Source organism: Pezoporus occidentalis, unplaced genomic scaffold, assembly GCF_034315485.1.
Source record: "Pezoporus occidentalis ecotype Australia unplaced genomic scaffold, CSIRO_AGI_Poc_V1 ctg6, whole genome shotgun sequence".
Taxonomy (NCBI): domain Eukaryota; kingdom Metazoa; phylum Chordata; class Aves; order Psittaciformes; family Psittacidae; genus Pezoporus; species Pezoporus occidentalis.
In genome coordinates, this window is record NW_026915943.1 from 5,092,296 (window position 1) to 5,110,291 (window position 17,996).

General features: G+C 40.3%; 1 protein-coding gene across 19 annotated transcripts in view; it reads left to right on the forward strand.

The window, feature by feature from the left end:
• The window catches only part of DLG2 (discs large MAGUK scaffold protein 2), a 1,003,655-nt gene that overhangs the window by 154,153 nt on the left and 831,506 nt on the right, over positions 1-17,996 (forward strand). For 14 of the 19 annotated variants that reach the window (XM_062639108.1, XM_062639096.1, XM_062639094.1 and 11 more), the window contains one exon: positions 14,514-14,588. The exons of 2 other annotated variants lie outside the window; for them this stretch is intronic. In XM_062639108.1, coding sequence (XP_062495092.1) covers positions 14,514-14,588 — 75 coding nt within the window. Of the gene's footprint in view, positions 1-2,028; positions 2,599-14,513; positions 14,589-17,996 lie in introns of those variants that run through there. 3 more of the 19 variants (XM_062639118.1, XM_062639117.1, XM_062639122.1) reach the window with 3 other exon arrangements.

Genomic DNA, 17,996 nt, shown 5'->3' on the forward strand with positions numbered 1-17,996 from the left:
TTTATGGAAGGAAGTGATAGCTTAAAATTGGAGGAGTGCAGGAGAAAGCTTTTAGGTACACTAATTGAGCGTGATTTTCCGAGCCACACACATGAGTCATGTTGCTCACATAAACAGCCTCAGAGGGTTCATATTATCTGTTTTTCGTATAAATGGTAAATAGGATCATGGATTCACGGGGACCAGCTCACAGCAGTAGTTACTTGCAAGTAGAAGCATTTACAGATCATGCACTTGGAGACCAATTTCAGAAGATATCTCCATATGCCAGAATGATATGAAATTTTACAGCCAAGTCATTAGGTAATTATACGTATGGAAATACTTCACACCTTACTCGATCAGCTTGAATCTACCAATTGGAAGAGAACAAACTCTTGGATGCTTTACATCTAAGTGTTGAAATATCTCCTGAATTTAGAGTTGACTGCGTTCCCTTTTACCCTGTCATGCTTAGAGCACAAGAAGGACTTAAGATAGACCAACTAAATGGGTTAATTTGTTCTTAAGGAAATGGTTAATTGGTTATTGCTTCAAGGAGGTTTGAAAGTCCTCTGTTTTGTATAATCTATAGTTTAATAAGCTTGTCTGACTGCTTGGCTACTGGACTAAATCTCAGTAGGGAGAAAACCTGCAGGTTCCAGTGCAGCCGGTAAACACAAATCAAGTTTGCTTTGTGTACATGTGGTTGCTTAGAGTGAGTTAAAGTTTTAGACACAGTTGTAAGTGCTCTAGAGACTTTCTCTTTAAGATGTTATATCCACCAAGACTTTAATAGTTGGGGGAGGGTTGGTTGCTCTCTGACCACATATCTGATTCACTATGGATTTTGTAACTTTGGTAGCAGTGACCTCATTTTGGCAAAATAATGTGTGTCATTTACTGAGCCTCTTGCTGCTTTAGCAGTCACAAGATTATTAGGGTTATAACCCGAGTAATTTATGGAAAGGAGAAGATTCTTAAATATCCTTTTATTTTCTTGGAAAGGCTCATTTTATTGAAAACATATTTTAGCTCTGAGTGAGAATGAGAGATCCTCAGCAAAGCACCCAGTGGGAATTGTGCTGTCCAGTGTGTTGAAAAGGTGAATTGTAATGTATGGGTGTCTAGACGTTTCCTCTTGTTGCTGTCAACAGTCCAGTTGGCTGTATTTTTTTTTTTCCAGTGAATAGGAGCATTGATTTTCCTCTCTCTTTGGCCAGAGCTTTCATTTTACATATCTCTCCCCTTCTGTGTCTCTTTCTCTCTCCCTCCCTCTTTCTTCTTTCTCTCTCTCTCTCTTCCTCTATTTGTGAGAGGGAAGACTTTAAGAGCTGACAGCGGGCTTTCTAACTCAGAATGATTCATGTAAGACACCTGAAAGGCAAGCTCTGCACCAGCATCACTGCAAGAAAGGTAGGGCTTTGAGGCTAAACAGTCTGTAAAACTCTGAGCAAAGCATACAGAACATGAGATAAATTGATTAAGTCTGTGGATCTGTCAAAGATGCAGAGAAAAGTTTGGGAGAGAAGGAGTTTTTCAGCTCTGTTGTTCAGGGTGCTCTCTCAAATTAAAACTTTAATGTATTTTTCATAAGTAGGGGTGGGGGGGGAAGGTGCCCTTCTGTAGCCTTGAATAATGAATGTAATGAGGAGTGTTTTTCCCGTGGATGGTAAACTATAATTTATCCCCGTTGTGCTTCACAGACCCGCGTGCATGTGTAAATGTGTGATTCCCTTTCCTCCCCCCCCCACCCCGATTATTTTCTATTATACTTTCTGAAAGTTTGCCTTATCCAGCTGTTATTTATATTCGCTTCCTGAATGCGAATCTGACCTAGTAATTCCGAGTGATTTTGCATGTGACGCACGAGCTCTCGCACACACCTCAGATGTTTCAGTCATGCACTTCAAGCAATATGTATGTTTGTAGGAATCACGCTCTTAATAAAAACCCCCTTACAACCCAAAGCAGTTGTTTTGGCAGAGGAGTGACAGCGCTGTGATAGATGGGCCCGATAGTTGTGTGTGTTGCGTGTGCTTGCTCGGAGTTAGTGGGAAAGAGGAGGGAGAGAGCAAGCGAAAGGGGGGAGAAAAAAAGAGACAGGGAAGGAGAGAGCGGGAGGGAGAGAGATTGAGAGAGAGAGAGAGAGAGAGGCAGACTTGGCAAACGGAATCTTATGGGTATACTGAAACAGCAGATCAGAATTGTGAAACCAGAGCCAGGGCTGAAATGTGATGCTTTTTTGCTCTTTTGTGCTTGTTGTGGTTCTCATCTTCCCATTTAGAAGGCTGCATACCATCCAACAGAATATTTTGATCACAGATTGAACAATGCAGCAATCAAGCCTGATAAGCCACCTGGAAGTTTTGCTTGAGATGATTTCTAGTGGGTTTACTGATCCCTGTGAGCATCATGACTGCCTTTAGCATTGTGGAGGAGGACTCGAGTTTCTTATGAGGGCCCCACTTGGAAAAGCAGGCTGTGCAGATTCAAGCCTCCGGTTCTGTTCATGCTGTTCAAAAGCCTTTCCTCACCCTTGCTGATTTGTTTTTATGATTTACATACACTCCTGTGGAGATTTACAGAATGGATTGTCTGTGCATTGTCACGACCAAGGTAGGACTGGAAACATTGCTGTTATGTGTGTATATTTCTCTGATATTTTTCTGTTCCTGTAATTAAATAGATTGAGCATGTACTGTGTCAGGTTGCAAGATAAAGTGATAAATAAGCTTTGCTACAATGAGCGTTTTGTTCTCTTTTTTTTCTGTAGATTATGCAGTTTGTTTCTGTATCACTTCCTAAATGATATGTAATTTACTTATTTATACTGGCAAAAGGGATGATTTTATATTTTATCTTATCCTATGCTCGTGTCTATTAATATCTCCAGCTACTAGAGCACTTTCAAATGCATGGTATAGTGCACATATTTTCTCAACTTATCAGTCTATTCTGTACAGTAATGAATAAAAAAATAAAGGGGGGGCATTATATGGGTCCTAGGACTTTAAAGAGGCCAATCAGATGTAGTTTAGATAGTCATGATGTTTCTGATTGGAGAGATGCAAGTTTCTTGTGGCTTATTGTGGCTTTTTTGGGGGGGGGGGGAACATAGCTTACTTTGCATCTCCAGGCCTGAAAAATAAAAATGCCTTGGTCCCAATTCAGCACTCTTATACTGGTGTTAGATCCAACCTGACTGTTTGGGAATGGTCCTTCTAAATAATCCCTTCCAAACTTGCATATAAGCATTTTTTTATCTACAACAGCAGTGGCAGGCTGAGGACTTTAGGGCTAAGGACAATTCCCAATGTTAAGGTCTAGGCTGAAGGATTCTTGGAGATGTCCTCAAACTTAGCAAACTAACTTAATATTAAATGACAGGGAGATCATCAGGGAACTCTCTTTCTGTTGCTACAGGTCAGGCAGCGCATGTTTGTAGCTGCATTTGCACGTGGTGATAGTATTTGTAAGGAGCAGTTGCCAGGGGAAGCCCAGACATTGGGGTTCAGCACAGTTACTCCCTGTTCTGCTTCATTTTTGATGAATTTTATCAATTGCATAGGACTTTCAAAGTGTATGGGGTTGCCAGAGCACCTGAAGGCTGTGTAAATGGGAAGGCAAACCAATGGTTAGCATTACTGTCATCATTGCTGTCATTTTTTGCGTCATGGCCATGCAAAATGGGGACCTCCATCTGTGACACAGATAAGGGCAGGAGGAGACACACCGAGCACCCATGGGCAGCACTGAGGGGTGGCGGGTGGCTGCCAGAGAGAGCAGGGAGCTCGGTGGAGCTGTAGAAACAGATGCGAGCTGTCATTCCCATCTTGCTGGTGGAGAAACCCATATGGGGAAAGAACAGGAGGTGAATGAGGCCACAGAAGGAGTGTATGCTCCTGTGACCTCATTCACCTCCTGTTGTTTCCAAGTCCTTCTGGCTCCCACAGGCTGTACTCAACCTGAGACTACATCATCCACCTGCCCTGGAGCAGAGCAGAGCTGCCTGTGGGTGCCCATTGACGCACACTGGTGAAAAGTGCTCAGCAGCAGCGGTGCAGCACCACCGAGCAAAGGTTGGATCCAGCATCATGCTAAACATCCAGTTTACACTCCAAGACATTGCTTTCCAATTGTAAATAAGCAGGAATGTGGGAAAAAAAGAGTGGTGATCCGTCCCACTTCTTGGTGTCCAGTGGTGCAGTGGGGACCTGCAATCATAACCATCCTTGGCAAAAGTTTGGCAAGGAGGTGTATAGTAACTGGATTTGGAGAGGGTAGTTAGTCTGCTTTTAGGATGGCATAATTGGGTGAAGAACATGGTCCAGTGCCTTTTTTTTAATATCAAAAACCACCACTTTATTTGTTTTATGAATTGGTGATGAAAGTTTCCACTGAACATTTCCCCAGGGCCTTCTGGGCAATAACAAATGTAGACTTACTATCATCTCACTACTGATCTTGCTTTGGGCAGAGCTTCCAACACCATCTACACCAATATTTTTCCTCCCAGCTTTTCTGTCTCTAGAATCTACCACTAAATGGCTGAAATGATCTGAAAGTCAAACATACAAGCCTCAAATATTCAACTTCAGAAATTCAGCCTTTGCTGCCAACTTTTACGTTGGAATGAGATAAGACTGTGAACTGTGTGTGATCTGCAATTGGATGCATATAGGACCGCTATATTATCATACATAATTGAGCTGAATAATGACAAAACCCTAATTTCAGGATACTTTCATATTGCAAAGGGTTGAAGCCAGATAAATTAGTTGATTTCCTCATCTTGTTTGGTGCCACATTTAAACGCTGCACCAGTGTTGTTATATTGTATTGATTCATAATCTGCTTTTATGTGTTTTATTGTGTACTGGAGTAACTCTGCTTCTCTCCTCCAAAGTTTTTATGGCCTGTGTTTATGGCAATTTTCACCAATATAATAAGAGCAGACATTTCCCAGGCCATTTGAGGTTTAAAAAACAATCATTTCAAGAAGTATGAATTCTACAGAGCAACAGTCTGGTCCTTTTTGGCCTCAGATCAGTTAATTATCCTTATTTGAATATCCTGGTTTTGATTTGTGCAAATGATTGCCATTCTCATTCTTGGAAAAGTGGATCTTAATGTCAAGATGAAGTAAATACATCAGCTTTATTCCTCAGATCTTATAAGTAATAAAATAAGAGTGATAGATAAATGCTGCTTAAATTGCAAAAAATGAACCCTGTTAAAAAAGTTGACATTATTAACACATGGTGATTAATTTTAGTCTGGAATTTTCAGTATTTCCAGTCTACAGAAAATGTCATAAATATGCTGGGGTGAATATGCCCTTGTAGATTATGTGCAATGAATCTAAAGATCCTGCTTTGAAATCTATATGGTGAAAGACACCATCTAATAAAATTAATTTCTGATGTACCTTGCCAGACCTTAAATCCTATTGACATTAAGTTTTCAGCCAAAATGTAAGACATGTTTAAGATAGATTTAAGATCTGTACAAATTAGTGCAGATTCTTCCTCTCCTTTTTTATTTCCTTCATTTTTCCATGCATTTCTGAACCCAGGACTTAGGAAATGCTGAATCCGTCAAGGACAACTTCTTATGGTCTCCTAGTTTATTTTAATTGATCATGTTCCCAGCATAGTTTTTCTTTTATTGTTGCGTAAAGCACATTAATTAGTGGTATTATTTTATCATTAGGAAGAATTCAGTATTAATGACAGCTTAGATCAAGACTCCATCCCAACAGGAGCACCAAGAGTTTTTGAGAAGGAAGAACATTCTCACTGTGCCTCCCAGCAGTCAGAGGCAACACGCTGTCCTCTCCCCTAGCTATCATCCGTCCTTCTGCCTTCTACAGAATTGTGAATACAACAGTAGCTGCCTCTGGTGAAAAAGAAAATAGATAGCTCTGTGTTGCTTGACAAGAGTTACTATAACAGGGGCTGCTTCACTGAAACCCCCAGTACTTGGTGTCAGACAATCCCACTATGGGCACCCAGTCGTCTGTCACAAGGAGGACTAGCTAAAGATCTTTTCCTAGGATAGAGATTTTAAAACTTCCTGGGAAATGTAGTCTAATGTTTTGTTATCCTTAATATCATTAATGCCCCTAAGAACTGTCAATGTCAGTTGCTACTGTGGTCACCTCTTGTTTTGTTTGGGAGCTGTGTTTTCAGGTTGGCTTAAAATCCCAGATTTTATCACCTGAAAGCTACTGTGTTTTGAGAAGAGCTTGCAAAGGTATACACGAAGACCAGACACCAGTAAAATAACCTGAATTTATTCACAAAACCTAAACCACTCCCTCTTTGTTGCCTGACTCTCATGTTCATAGCACTGAGCACTGGCGTCAGTATATTTCCTGTGACCCAGAGAATTGGCCACCTTCAGACCCAGGGAGAATGCCCACCTTGAGCCTATTGGTTTTATTAGCTACAAGAATAAATTTCCATCGTCAAAATGTTGAAAATTATGCAACAATTACTCCTTCTTGGGGGGTTCTTGTTACCACCTTCCACTTAACTCTATGGTGGTTTAAACTAGATCACTCACTACACAGGCTCCATGTTTTATTCAGTTATCACTGACCTCTGTGGGAGCACACAGTTAAATGAAACTGTGATTATTCATGTGAATGGAAAAAAGGTCTTGTATATTTGGGGTTTTTGGTTGGTTATTTTTTGGGTGTTTTTTTTTTTAGAGTTCATGAAAATCTCAGTTGATTCCACTAGTGAAGAAGTTTGGTGTTTTGCTTTGTTCTTTTAATTCTGTGTTAGTCTAATTTGGTATGTTCACAATATCCCTCTTTTCATGGCTGTCTGTCCAGCACCTTTTCTAAGGATTTTGTTCAAGAGTTTAAAAGAATGAAATAAAGATGGAAGGAAAAAAACTGTTTTGTAATGGTGCTGTGAAGCAGGGCGATGTGCTTGCTTATGTTGACCTAAACCAAGGCTGAATATGTACATTTCTGACTGGCAAGGTTGCCAGGAGCCAGCAACATCTGTCTGTCCTATTTTCTTCCACTCATCCAGCAATGTATTTGGAACAGAGGACACCAATGTGTGCACTTAAGGCAAAACTCTGACAGATGTGAAAGCAGAGATCTCAATATGTGCAATGATTGTGGAAAATAAACATCCACTGCGTCAAGTACGTGACCAACATCTGCCTTAGACCCTGGCTGATGTATGACTTTTCTGTAGGTGTCTTCCACTCTATGCACTCATCACCCCACTTTGCAGCATGAAGAATGAAGCAGAGAAGAGCTGTACAATATGCACCATGTCTTTTTGTTTAGTGTTAGCTTTCCTTTCCCTCAGTCCCAAAGTGGAAGACAAGGCAAAATTCAGAGCTCATGTCCTTAGTAGCATCACTGTGAATCTGAGAGAGGGGTTGCTGTGGCTTGACTTTGACTTTGAAACTGCCAGCATACGTCAAGTATATCATTATAAATCAGCGTGCCATGCTTAGGAAAGGTAGGAGCAGGTCTTGTGTCTCATTAGAATACTGTGGATTCTCCAAGTGAGGGGGCAACACTCATTCAGCATTTATCCAACACAGTTTACTCCCAGTGCCAACACATTTGATTTAAAGAGTGTTTTTAGAACTTGGCTGAAGAGTGGAAAAATGTGCAGGTGGCACCACTGGAGTGACCTCACCTCCAGCCTCTCTGATTTAGAGCAGCAGTAAAACCAAGTCCCAAGATGCTCTCAGAAGGGCAGAGTGGTAAATCAGATCAGGTCACCTGCTGGAGGTGGAGGGCAGGTCCACACTTTATATGCCAGCTGTTGGTCTCACCTTGCAGGGGTGAATCCACCATGAGGTTAGTTTGAGTTATTGATTCTGGTGGCCTGATGCCAATGCAAATAACTAACAGACTATTTATGAAGTGCTTTTATAATTGGCCTTACTGAAGAAAATAGGCCTGTTTACCACCTTTCCCCAGTTATAATGTGTTAATCTGAAAAAAAACAAAAATAGAGGTTCGGAGAGGTACGTACTTAAAGAATGAGGTTCAATTTATTTTGTGGGCCTTCTTACAAGATCATCTGTATGTGCCCGAAAGGCTGTAGAGTCAGTCCCCACATTAGGAAATTATAAAGCTAGGTATGAATACTGAGCTTGAATCAGTGCCTCAGGTGTTGTATACTCGTATAATCTTACGAAAAGCAGCAGAGCTGTAGGAAGCTGCACTACGTGAGGGTCTGATTTAAATTTAGCTGGATATGAAGCAAAAAAAAAGCCACATTTCTATGTGCCCGTGCATTGTTAATAGATTTGGGCAACATTTGTTGTTTTCTCCTTGCAAGGCTTCAGGCTTTGAATCATTACAGTTTGAAATCATAAACTGCCTGGCTAAGATTTTTGTGTTGAATTTCCTGGCTATAACAAACTCAAAACAAAGGGAACGTAATGATTTCCCCCCTAGAGATTCACATTTAGCTAAAATTAAAATCTTTTTCTATAGTCATTATTAGGTGGTGATGAGCACTTCAAACTGTGGTGTTTTCCTGCCAGTCCCTGAAAGTGGGATAGAGCTGAATCCATGCAATTTACATGTAATTTAGTAAACTCCATTCTGAAGTGGTACTTGAGGACAGCTTTGATGACTATGGGTGTGCTGCTGGCTAAACTGCACAGTCTTAGAAGAGCGGGAAGTTCCTTTTCAATGATCTTAGCTGGACAATATACCCATAGATGTTTGACCCATGGGGAGTATATCTGAGTATCTATTTCAAATCTTTATTTCCCAGTGTTAAATTTTGGGACAATTATTACAAGCTTCTGGCTTTTGGATTTCAAAATATGAATGTAAACTGATGAGATACATGTTGTCTTTTCTAGAAAAAAAAAACACTTTTTGGGGGAGAGTCTCAAGAAAATTACACAGAACAAACCAATGTGCATTGCATATGTAATGTCTTGTAATTATATCTTGTCAAAAGCTCAACTTTTTTCTCCTTTATTCTTTAGAAATATGGTAATTGTCCCTTTTCCCTTGTAGTTAATTATAAATTTCAGGAAGAATTAAGTCTGTTAAATCTCTTCTTCCCTGTCTTCCCCCTCCCTTGGTCTCTATGGCAATAGCAGGAATAGAAAAGAATTACTCCGATCTCTATTTCTGAGTGACATTTCGTTTCTTCCAAGCATTGACCCTGTTTAGTGCAACTGAAATTTCCAATCTATTTTGTTAGATTATAATTTGCTGATTTTAGGGAGTTGTCTTTATTTAGGCTGGTTTTAACTGTGAAAGGAGAATGGTGATTTGTTTCATAAATCTATGAATAGCTCTATAAATGGAGAAGAGAAAATGTTCAATTAACTGCTCAGGCAGATATGGTTGGGGCTTAATACTAGTGCACAGCAGTGGAGAGCTGCAGATACAAGCAAAGGTGGGAGATACTGAGCAGGAAAAAGAAAACAAGAGCCTGATCCTTGCTCAATTAATAACAATGCTGCCTGATGATAGCAGAGCTCTACATCCTTAGCATCCCTTCTCTAATATTCAGAGGGCCTGGGTGGAGGTGGGAAGATAATTTCCCAGTGCCAAGATGAGCTGCATTTTTATGCATTTCAAGTAGCAGAAGCTGACAAAATAGGCTCTTTGCAATGTCCAATAGGCCACTAAAAGCAGAAAAGTTGTGTCTCCTGGCACGCATCTTCAACATAATCATGTATTTCTTTGGTGTTTTAATCTGCCTGCTACTAATATGCAAATTTTCTTCTCTCTCTGTTAACCTGATGCAATGCAAGTCTGAAAAAGCGAAAGGATGTGTGCAGTCAAGGAGAAGGAGATGGTTTTTTATGAGTGAATCATTAGGTCAGGGGTCTGGCCTACTATATGGTTGTATTTTACACAGTCTGAGACCTCTGTTGAGACCTTTAGTTGAAATCTACAATTTCCATATCTCCAGGGAATCGTCTGCATCAGAGAAGATAATTTGCAAGGATGTGTGGGAGTAGCTAAATATGTTCCATTGCGTTTGACTTCAGCCAAATCTTTTGCTACTGGAGACCTCACTCAAGGACTTGCATATAATTTGCAAATCATATTCTTGGCCATTCCAGTGGATACAAAGAGAATCCCACCTGTGGCTGCTTTTGACTCTGACCACCAATATCTTCTCTGAGAAAGAATACCAAATCAGATCTTAGAGTGTTGCAGTTCAGTGAGCCCTGAAGCTTTAGTAGAAGAAATATTCCTAAATATCCCTCCTGGATTTTGTTACATCTTCCTTCATAGCTAAGATTTGCCTCCAAATATGTCTCCAGCCAGAATCACTTTAGGCAATATTTGGCCATCAGAATTTGGTATTGGTGATATATATACATATAGTCTCACCTATGAGAAAGTGGCAATAAATTATACGTATTTGCTCTTCAAGTCCTCCAAACAACCTTAGCAGTTACTGTAGTTGATCACACAACACAAAAGAGGAATTCTTCCTTCACATCTTACCTAGAGCTTGCTGATGTCCATCTGCATCTCCGTCACCTGAAGACTGTCTTGTGCAGTGCCACAAAGCTCTCCCCTTCCAATCCAATGTTCAGTCTTTCAGTCCCAATACTGCAGTGGGACTGATGCCACCACTCTGCATTACATTAATGTATCTGCAAGATACATTATACTGATGTTCCTAACCAGTGTTAACAGCAGTCACTTATTTTAACATCTGAGTGAGAAAAGCATGTAGGAAAGAAGCTATCTTAAATATTTTATGCTGGGAAGGTAGATGTTGTACATTGACTCTGAAGGGCTTGCAGCCTTGGTTTTGTCTTCTGAAATTGATGCTTTTCTGTGTCCTGGTTACCTATGGGGTCTGCATTTCTGGATGCTTGATAAACCGATTGGATTAGGGATTACATGTAACAGGGCCTCCAGAAAAGGGATTGCACTGTCTCTGACTAGGAGTTTTTCATCTCTGTCTGACTTTGGTCATCGCTTCATTGCTTCCTGACTGTATTATTGCTGTGCAATTTATCAACCCAGAAAAAAAGCTGTGACTGATGTGAATGCAGCAATGAGAATGGCATTATTCTTTTGTGTCCTAAGGTCTCTTTATACAAAAATTACAAAACCTGTAGATCTTATTGCATATTTTGAAGTCTCTGATTGCATGAAGCTGCGATAAAGCCTATGCCTGGATAGTTGTGTCTATCAGTACACTGGAGCTGTCTCAGGGGTGAAGCTTAGTGCAGGAGGCCGGGTATCCTCAAAGACAGGCAGTAAAACAATTGTGGAAATCACTCATTCATAAGCTATGGAGAAGCAGCCTCCCTGTTTCCATTTCAGACTGAGAAGTCTTTTATTGGAACATATTCTTCCAAACAGCAAAATAAGACATATTCTTTTTGCATATAAATATTATTAAACATCAAAAGCAGACTAAAGGTAATTCTGTCCTCCCTTGAAAGCTGTCTGAAGATAGATGATTTCAATGATGGATTTTCATCACTTTTCAGATTTTTACTTTTCAGTGTAGTGGTGGACCAGAATCTTTACTCCATATGCTCACCAAACTCCTAAAATGGGGAAAATGTTAGCAGTAATAATGAAATGCAATTAATTCTTTCTACAGCCCACAGATAATTCCCAACATAGTTATTCCTACGTTTACTTGTATTGCCTATGCTTGCAGAATACTTTATGTGCTGTTGAGCTTTTGGGTTATTTTTTGTTCAGTTGGTGGCTCTAGCTGTGACATGTTGGAGCTTTTGGCTGATTTAAAAGCAAAAATAATTGAGCACTTTTAGGAAGAAAAGCATTACTAGCAACTGATGCACAGCCTTATTTCTTAGAACTATTTGAGCTAGGTAAGAGTGTAAGGTGTGAAAGGTATTAATACAAAAAATAATGATCTTTCAAATAAGAAATCAGTAATAATATAAACAAACCCAACGCCCCCTAATCCCCCAAAAGCTGTAAAACAGTGTTCAGTCCTTGTGCTTGAACTACATGCATTTCTCAAACGATGCCAGTGCAATGTCATATTATCAGCACAGTAACCCAAATTTCCCGCTGTGAAAGGCCAGACTCTGCAGGTCCCCTACAGAACAGATCCATGATCGGCCCAGCCCTGGTGAGAAACTGGGATCTCTGGAGAATTGCTGCCTACGAGCAATTCCCAGTTACCTCTGTCTTTCTGGTCTTTCAATATCCACATGTGTCATGGGCCTTGGGAGAATTTTGTTCCAAATCTCAAAGTCAAGAATACTTGCAGAGAAGTAGTCCCTCCTGCTGTGAGATCTGGAGCTTTTATTTTGTAGATTTATCCTCTTTGAGAGTGTTAGGAGTCTTTCTGAGGACTCTCCTGCCAACCAGGTTACACATGGTTTCCTGACTTTGTAAGATCAGCCTTTTAGGTCAGAATAAAGTTTCCTGTCCAAAGCAAATTGTTAATATTCTTGTTTTTATCTTGCTGGGATTAAAGGCTGAAGATGTACCATTATTAAAGAAACGAACAAATAATTAGCAATAATTCATGCAGTCTTTTGATCAAAATGCATTTATACTTTTATTACTTTGATAGGATTACATAGTTTGCTGTTGCATTCATCCCTTCCTTACATCAGATAACACACACCCGCAGGGTACCACTGCAGTGATAGCAGTGACTTTTCCAAATCCTTTTAAGCAAGACTTTCTAAATTTGCATCTAAAGGTACAATGGTTCTTGCTTGCTAGCTGTTTTTGTGAATATTTGTCGTGGTTTAACCCCACCTAGCAGCTAAATACCACAAAGGCACTTGTTTACTCCTCCCCTTCCCTGGTGGGATGTGGAGGAGAATTGGAAAAAGGTAAAACATGTGGGTTGAGATAAGCAGAGTTTAATAATTGAAATACAGTAAAACATATACTACTACTAATAATTGTAATGAAAAGGGAGGTAGCAAAAAGAGAGAAGAAAAATCCCAAGTGATTCCCAATACAATTGCTTACCACCCACTGACTGATACCGAGCGATTGGTCCCTTCTGGATAGCATCCCTCATTTTTTATACTGAGCATGATGTTCTATGGTATGGAATACCCCTCTGCCTAGTTTGGGTTAGGGGTCCTGCCTTTGCTTCCTCCCGTCTTCTTGTGCCCCTCCTCATGGGCAGAGCATAAGACTGAAAAGCCCTTGATCAGAGTAAATGGTACTGAGTAACAACTAAAACATCGATGTGTTATCAACATTGTTCTCAGACTAAAGCCAAAACACAGCACTGCAGCAGCTACTAGAAAGAAAATTAACTCTCTCCCAGGTGAAACCAGGACAAGATTCCTTAAAGCTGTCTAACTGAAAATATAAAAAATAACCAGCTTGTAATGTTTGGGGAATATAAAGCTGAAACTGATATGTATAGTTTTTCCTTTTTATTTTTTTATTTTATTTTACTTATAAAAGTATTTTGTATTGCAATGCTTTACAAATGTTTGCTTTTTGATGGTAAAGCACAAAGCACTTATAGTGCTTCGTTAGTTCATGTTCATAAGTCTGACTCAAATTGAAAATTGCATGAAGCCTAATCATCAGTGTTTGCAGAGGTTGCTCTCCTTTGCTCTCAGCATGGGGAAAAGAAAGGTGGAATGTAGTTGCTTGAAATATATCTGGCCTAAATGAAAATAAAAGGTTTTTTTTTTCTCCATGTTATTTCCAGCTTCAGGAACACACATGATTACAACAGTCCTCCAATTCAAGGAGCTAAATAATAGTTTGACTCATGTGTGAAATGCTGAGAGTAATGGTGACAGACACCAGAATTTAGTCTGAACTTTTCTTCAGGGACTCTGACCCAATCTGCTGTGCAGTTTGTTCTGATGGGCTCCAAACCTTTGCTAGAGTGTAATTGAATCACTGCAAATGCAAGGGAAATTACAGGAAGATCACCCCGAAGGCCTGACGGTTGCATCTTGCACTGCCATGTGGAACATTAGCCTTTAAATTAACCCCTCACTCTTTTGGTTCTGCAGTTTCAGAGAACTGCAGGAATCTTGGATGCCTGCCTCCGTGTCCTTCAGGGGCAAATCTGAGGATCAGGCAGAGCGTTCTGCTCAGCAAAGAAACACACACTAAAAATTTGGGACAGACCAACTCCTCCTGGAAAATAACCCTGGGGTGGTTCCGGCTGCTGCTATCGCTGATTTAAAGAGAACATAGAGGAAAAATGCAGCCCATCATGAAATGGGAAAAAAAAACCCGACCTCTACCTACTATTTAAAGCTCCACTGTTCTCGAAAAACTACAGAGTGGAGGAAAGCCAGATGGCACATGCTTGGGGTTCAGAGTGGATGAAGGATATGTTCACTCACATAAATGAGAACTTCAAAGCACCATTAATGGATAACTGTTGAAGCCTTTTTGATCCTGCAAACTGCTGAATGTTTTCCCTACATGACAGTGGAAAATGACTTTGTGAGGTGTAAGGGATACTAGCATACTCCTAGGTGCTCCATCTGGAATGGAGTCCATTGCGCCTAGCGACTGCAGCACATACTGTGTTGTGTATAATGCCATTTTCACTTATTTGCAGCAAAGCCATGGCAGATGCCCATCCCACAAATGCTCAGTTGAAACACCTGCCTGGATACCCATTCAGCACTCTACCGTAAGTTTGAGCCTTTTAATACAAAGATTTGAGAGACTGAATGGTAAGTCTCTGTGTTTGGAGCAGCCCCGTCGGGTAAAATATCCATACCCAGTGCATTTGAGAAAGAGCAGAAATGAGTCCTAAGGCCAGACCAAACTCCTTGGGAAGCCTGAGCTGTTGAAATGTTGGGTAGTGGCTGAGCAGGGTTTCTCCATTCTTTGGGAATTTAATTCGTTCCACATGGAGCAATGGGGATCAGTGTCAAGCATGTTATGGTTGTTGTTGTGTCCAGCTCAGAAGAGCGTGGGGTTGCTGTTGATTGCTATAACTCTGAGCTCCAGCTGTGTGTGATGATTGGAAGCCTGCTTGTTTTGCCTGGTTATGGACACGGTTTATGGGAATTCATTCATAAGCTCCTTCAGGGTCTGCCAGAAACAGCTGGTGTTCAAAGTACCAGGCTGTCCCTAGACGCAGGTGGTGACACAAGGAAGGGGAGATGCGTCTATTCTTTTCCACAGTCTCATGGAAGAAAGAAAGACTGATGATTCCAAGTGTTTTATGGACTAACAATTGGGAAAATTTACCCAATTAGATAGAAACAACTTTGGAGGTGATGGGCACTTAGTCTGTTGGGTTTATAGGGAACAGCCTTTGTAAATACTTTCCTCCTCCTGCCAATTAGATGACTTCAGTGAGATTTGCTTTTAACTATCAAAGACAAAGTAATATTTGAAGAGAAAAAAGAAACTACGATCAAGTTGACACTGCATTGATTAATATCTTGTCTGAACATATCTTGTAGATAGAGCCAAATCCTTGGATGCTGGAAGTTGGAGGGCTGACTAATAGAGTTAGGATGATTTATCTCAGCTGAGGAATTGGCAGGATTTAGTTGACATTTTCTTTGGCTCTGAACCATAGCATGATGTTGGTCCACAGCTATCAACTTGTCACCTTTTACAAGCAGATGAATGTGAAATGAATTCAAGTTTTCACTCTCCCTCAGTCTCTCACTATCTTGCAAATGGTGGTAAACCCTGTGGTTTCAGTTGTACTTCCAATATGTTAAAATTCATTATATCATTGTTAAGCTGTACTGAAATTGACCCACTTAAAAGTATTGATTGATCAGTTGAGCTAAGCATTTTTTTTACCAGGTGAGGATCTAGCCCAGTAACTAATTTTTAATTCTTCTTAATTACTATTTTCCATTCTCAAAGGCTTTGGATTGACTTTATGATGTGGTCTTGTTTTGGTCTGTTTTGTTATATTGAAAGCGTTGCAGCATGAGCATAAGTATGGTAGTGTGGTGCTTTGAGAACTGGAAGTGTACTGGGTATTTGCAGTAAGCTGGGAACAGTTGTACTCAATGATTTCCACTAACATCAAGACCTGACTCTTCAAATAGAGGCTTTAAATGCTTTGGGTATTCTTTATGATATTTGTCTCTCAAAATGTCAAAAATAAAAGCATTTAGCTTTACTATTCTTTGTTTAGTTTGTCTCTTGTTACACCAGATATGTATGTGTGCATAGCTAATATGTATAAACCTTCTGTCTTGCAAAGTTCTATATTGTCACAAAAGATGATAAACTGAGGATCGAGTTTTATTGTCTTTGTTAGCACTAGAACTGGTCAAAGATCAGAGTAATTCCAAGAAGTGTTATTTTTAAACTGTTACAGTGGAAACTGATTCTGGGACCAATACTGCTTAATAACTTAATCAGCAATACAGACAGTGCGATTGAAAGTACCCTCAGCAAATTTGCAGATGACACCAAGATGCAGCTCTGACGCCCCCAGTGTAAGGATGTGGAGCTGTTGGAGTGAGTCCAGAGGCCATGAAGATGCAGCGAGAGCTGGAGCACCTCTACTGTAGAGGCAGGCTGAGAGAGCTGGATTTGTTCAGCCTGGAGAAGACGATGATCTGGGGATACCTTATTGCAGCCTTTTAATACTAAAGGGGGACTTAGATGGGAGACAGAGTTTTTAATAGAGCCGGTTGCATTAGGAAAAGAGGTAATGGTTTGGAAGTGAAAGAGGGGAGATTTAGTTGAGATATTATGAAGTTCTTCCCTGTGAGGGTGCTGAGGCGCTGGAACAGGTTGACCTGAGAAGCTGTGGTTGCCCGATCCCTGGCAGTGTTCAAGGCCAGGTTGGATGGGGCTTGAAGCAACCTGCTCTAGTGGAAGGTGTCCCTGCCCGTGGCAGGGGTTGGAACTGGATGAGCATCAAAGGTCTTTTCCAATGCAAATCATTCTATGAGTCTATGAAAAAAAGGCCCAACTTATTGTTAGAATACAATTCAGCCATTCACTTAGTTGCTTTTTTTTTTTGATTGTAGAATGCATGTGATCCTTGAGGTGATTGCCTACTTGGAGCTTGCTTCTATCTATATTTTGCTTGATTATAGAAGTTGAATGGAGTGAAAGAGCTCAGCTCTACCCCAGAAATAAGTTGTAATTCCCAAATACCTCCTGCTTCTTTTTTATCAAACCATTTTCTTTGCAGCGAAACAGATTTTTCTGTCTACCTGATGTGTCAGACATTTATAAGCTTTCTTTACCATACTTCAGTAGATTTCTTGGGAGACTCATGCAGACAGTTCGGGAAAATTAAATCAGACAAAAATGAACTTCTGTATGGTCAGTGTTTTTCCCCATCTGATTTCAAAAGTACTTTTTTAATTGCCTTGCTTTTATTGGAGAAGAATATCTGTGAAATGTCAGCATTTTGATAGAAAGCTGATTAATGAAATGAGAATTTCCAGTGATGCATCAGAGCATGTTACCTGCTATGAAAGGCTTGACAGATCAAAACAAAAAAACTCAAGCAGAGATCTGGCCAGTTGTGACAACTCCATTAGGTGACCATAGCGGGAACTCGGGTGCTACTCAACAGTGGTGTAATGTCAAATAATGAAGGAAAATGAACCTGATAGAAAGGGTATCCTCATTCATCAGTTTTGCCATCTGTGTCACTCAGGATGGCACTGGTCTGGGCTAGGTTTTTCTCTCCTTTTTCAACAGTTTTGTATTAAAAGCAGTGTATCTTCTCTTGAGAGCACGTTTCCCATGTAATGCAAGAGCAGCGTTGCTGTTATGCAACAGTCTGACTTTTGCAGTCCCTAATTTACCACCCTTTTCGAATTTGCTGATGATTTTTGCAATTAAGAGTCTCGATTCTGTTTGGCAACTCACCATCTGCAACAGAGGACATAAGTGAATACGGCTTTTCTGTGCGTTCACAATGTCCTTAATTAGATTCATTTTAAGCCTGAGGGTTTTAATCAAGGGAATTACCTAAGGGTGGCTTTGTCTGCACTTGCACTTTCAGTCATGTCTTCTGAAGGATTTGTAGTGCTTGATTATCACATACTCCAAAAGGAGTTCACTGTACTGCTTTTTAGCTTACTAAACCTTCCTA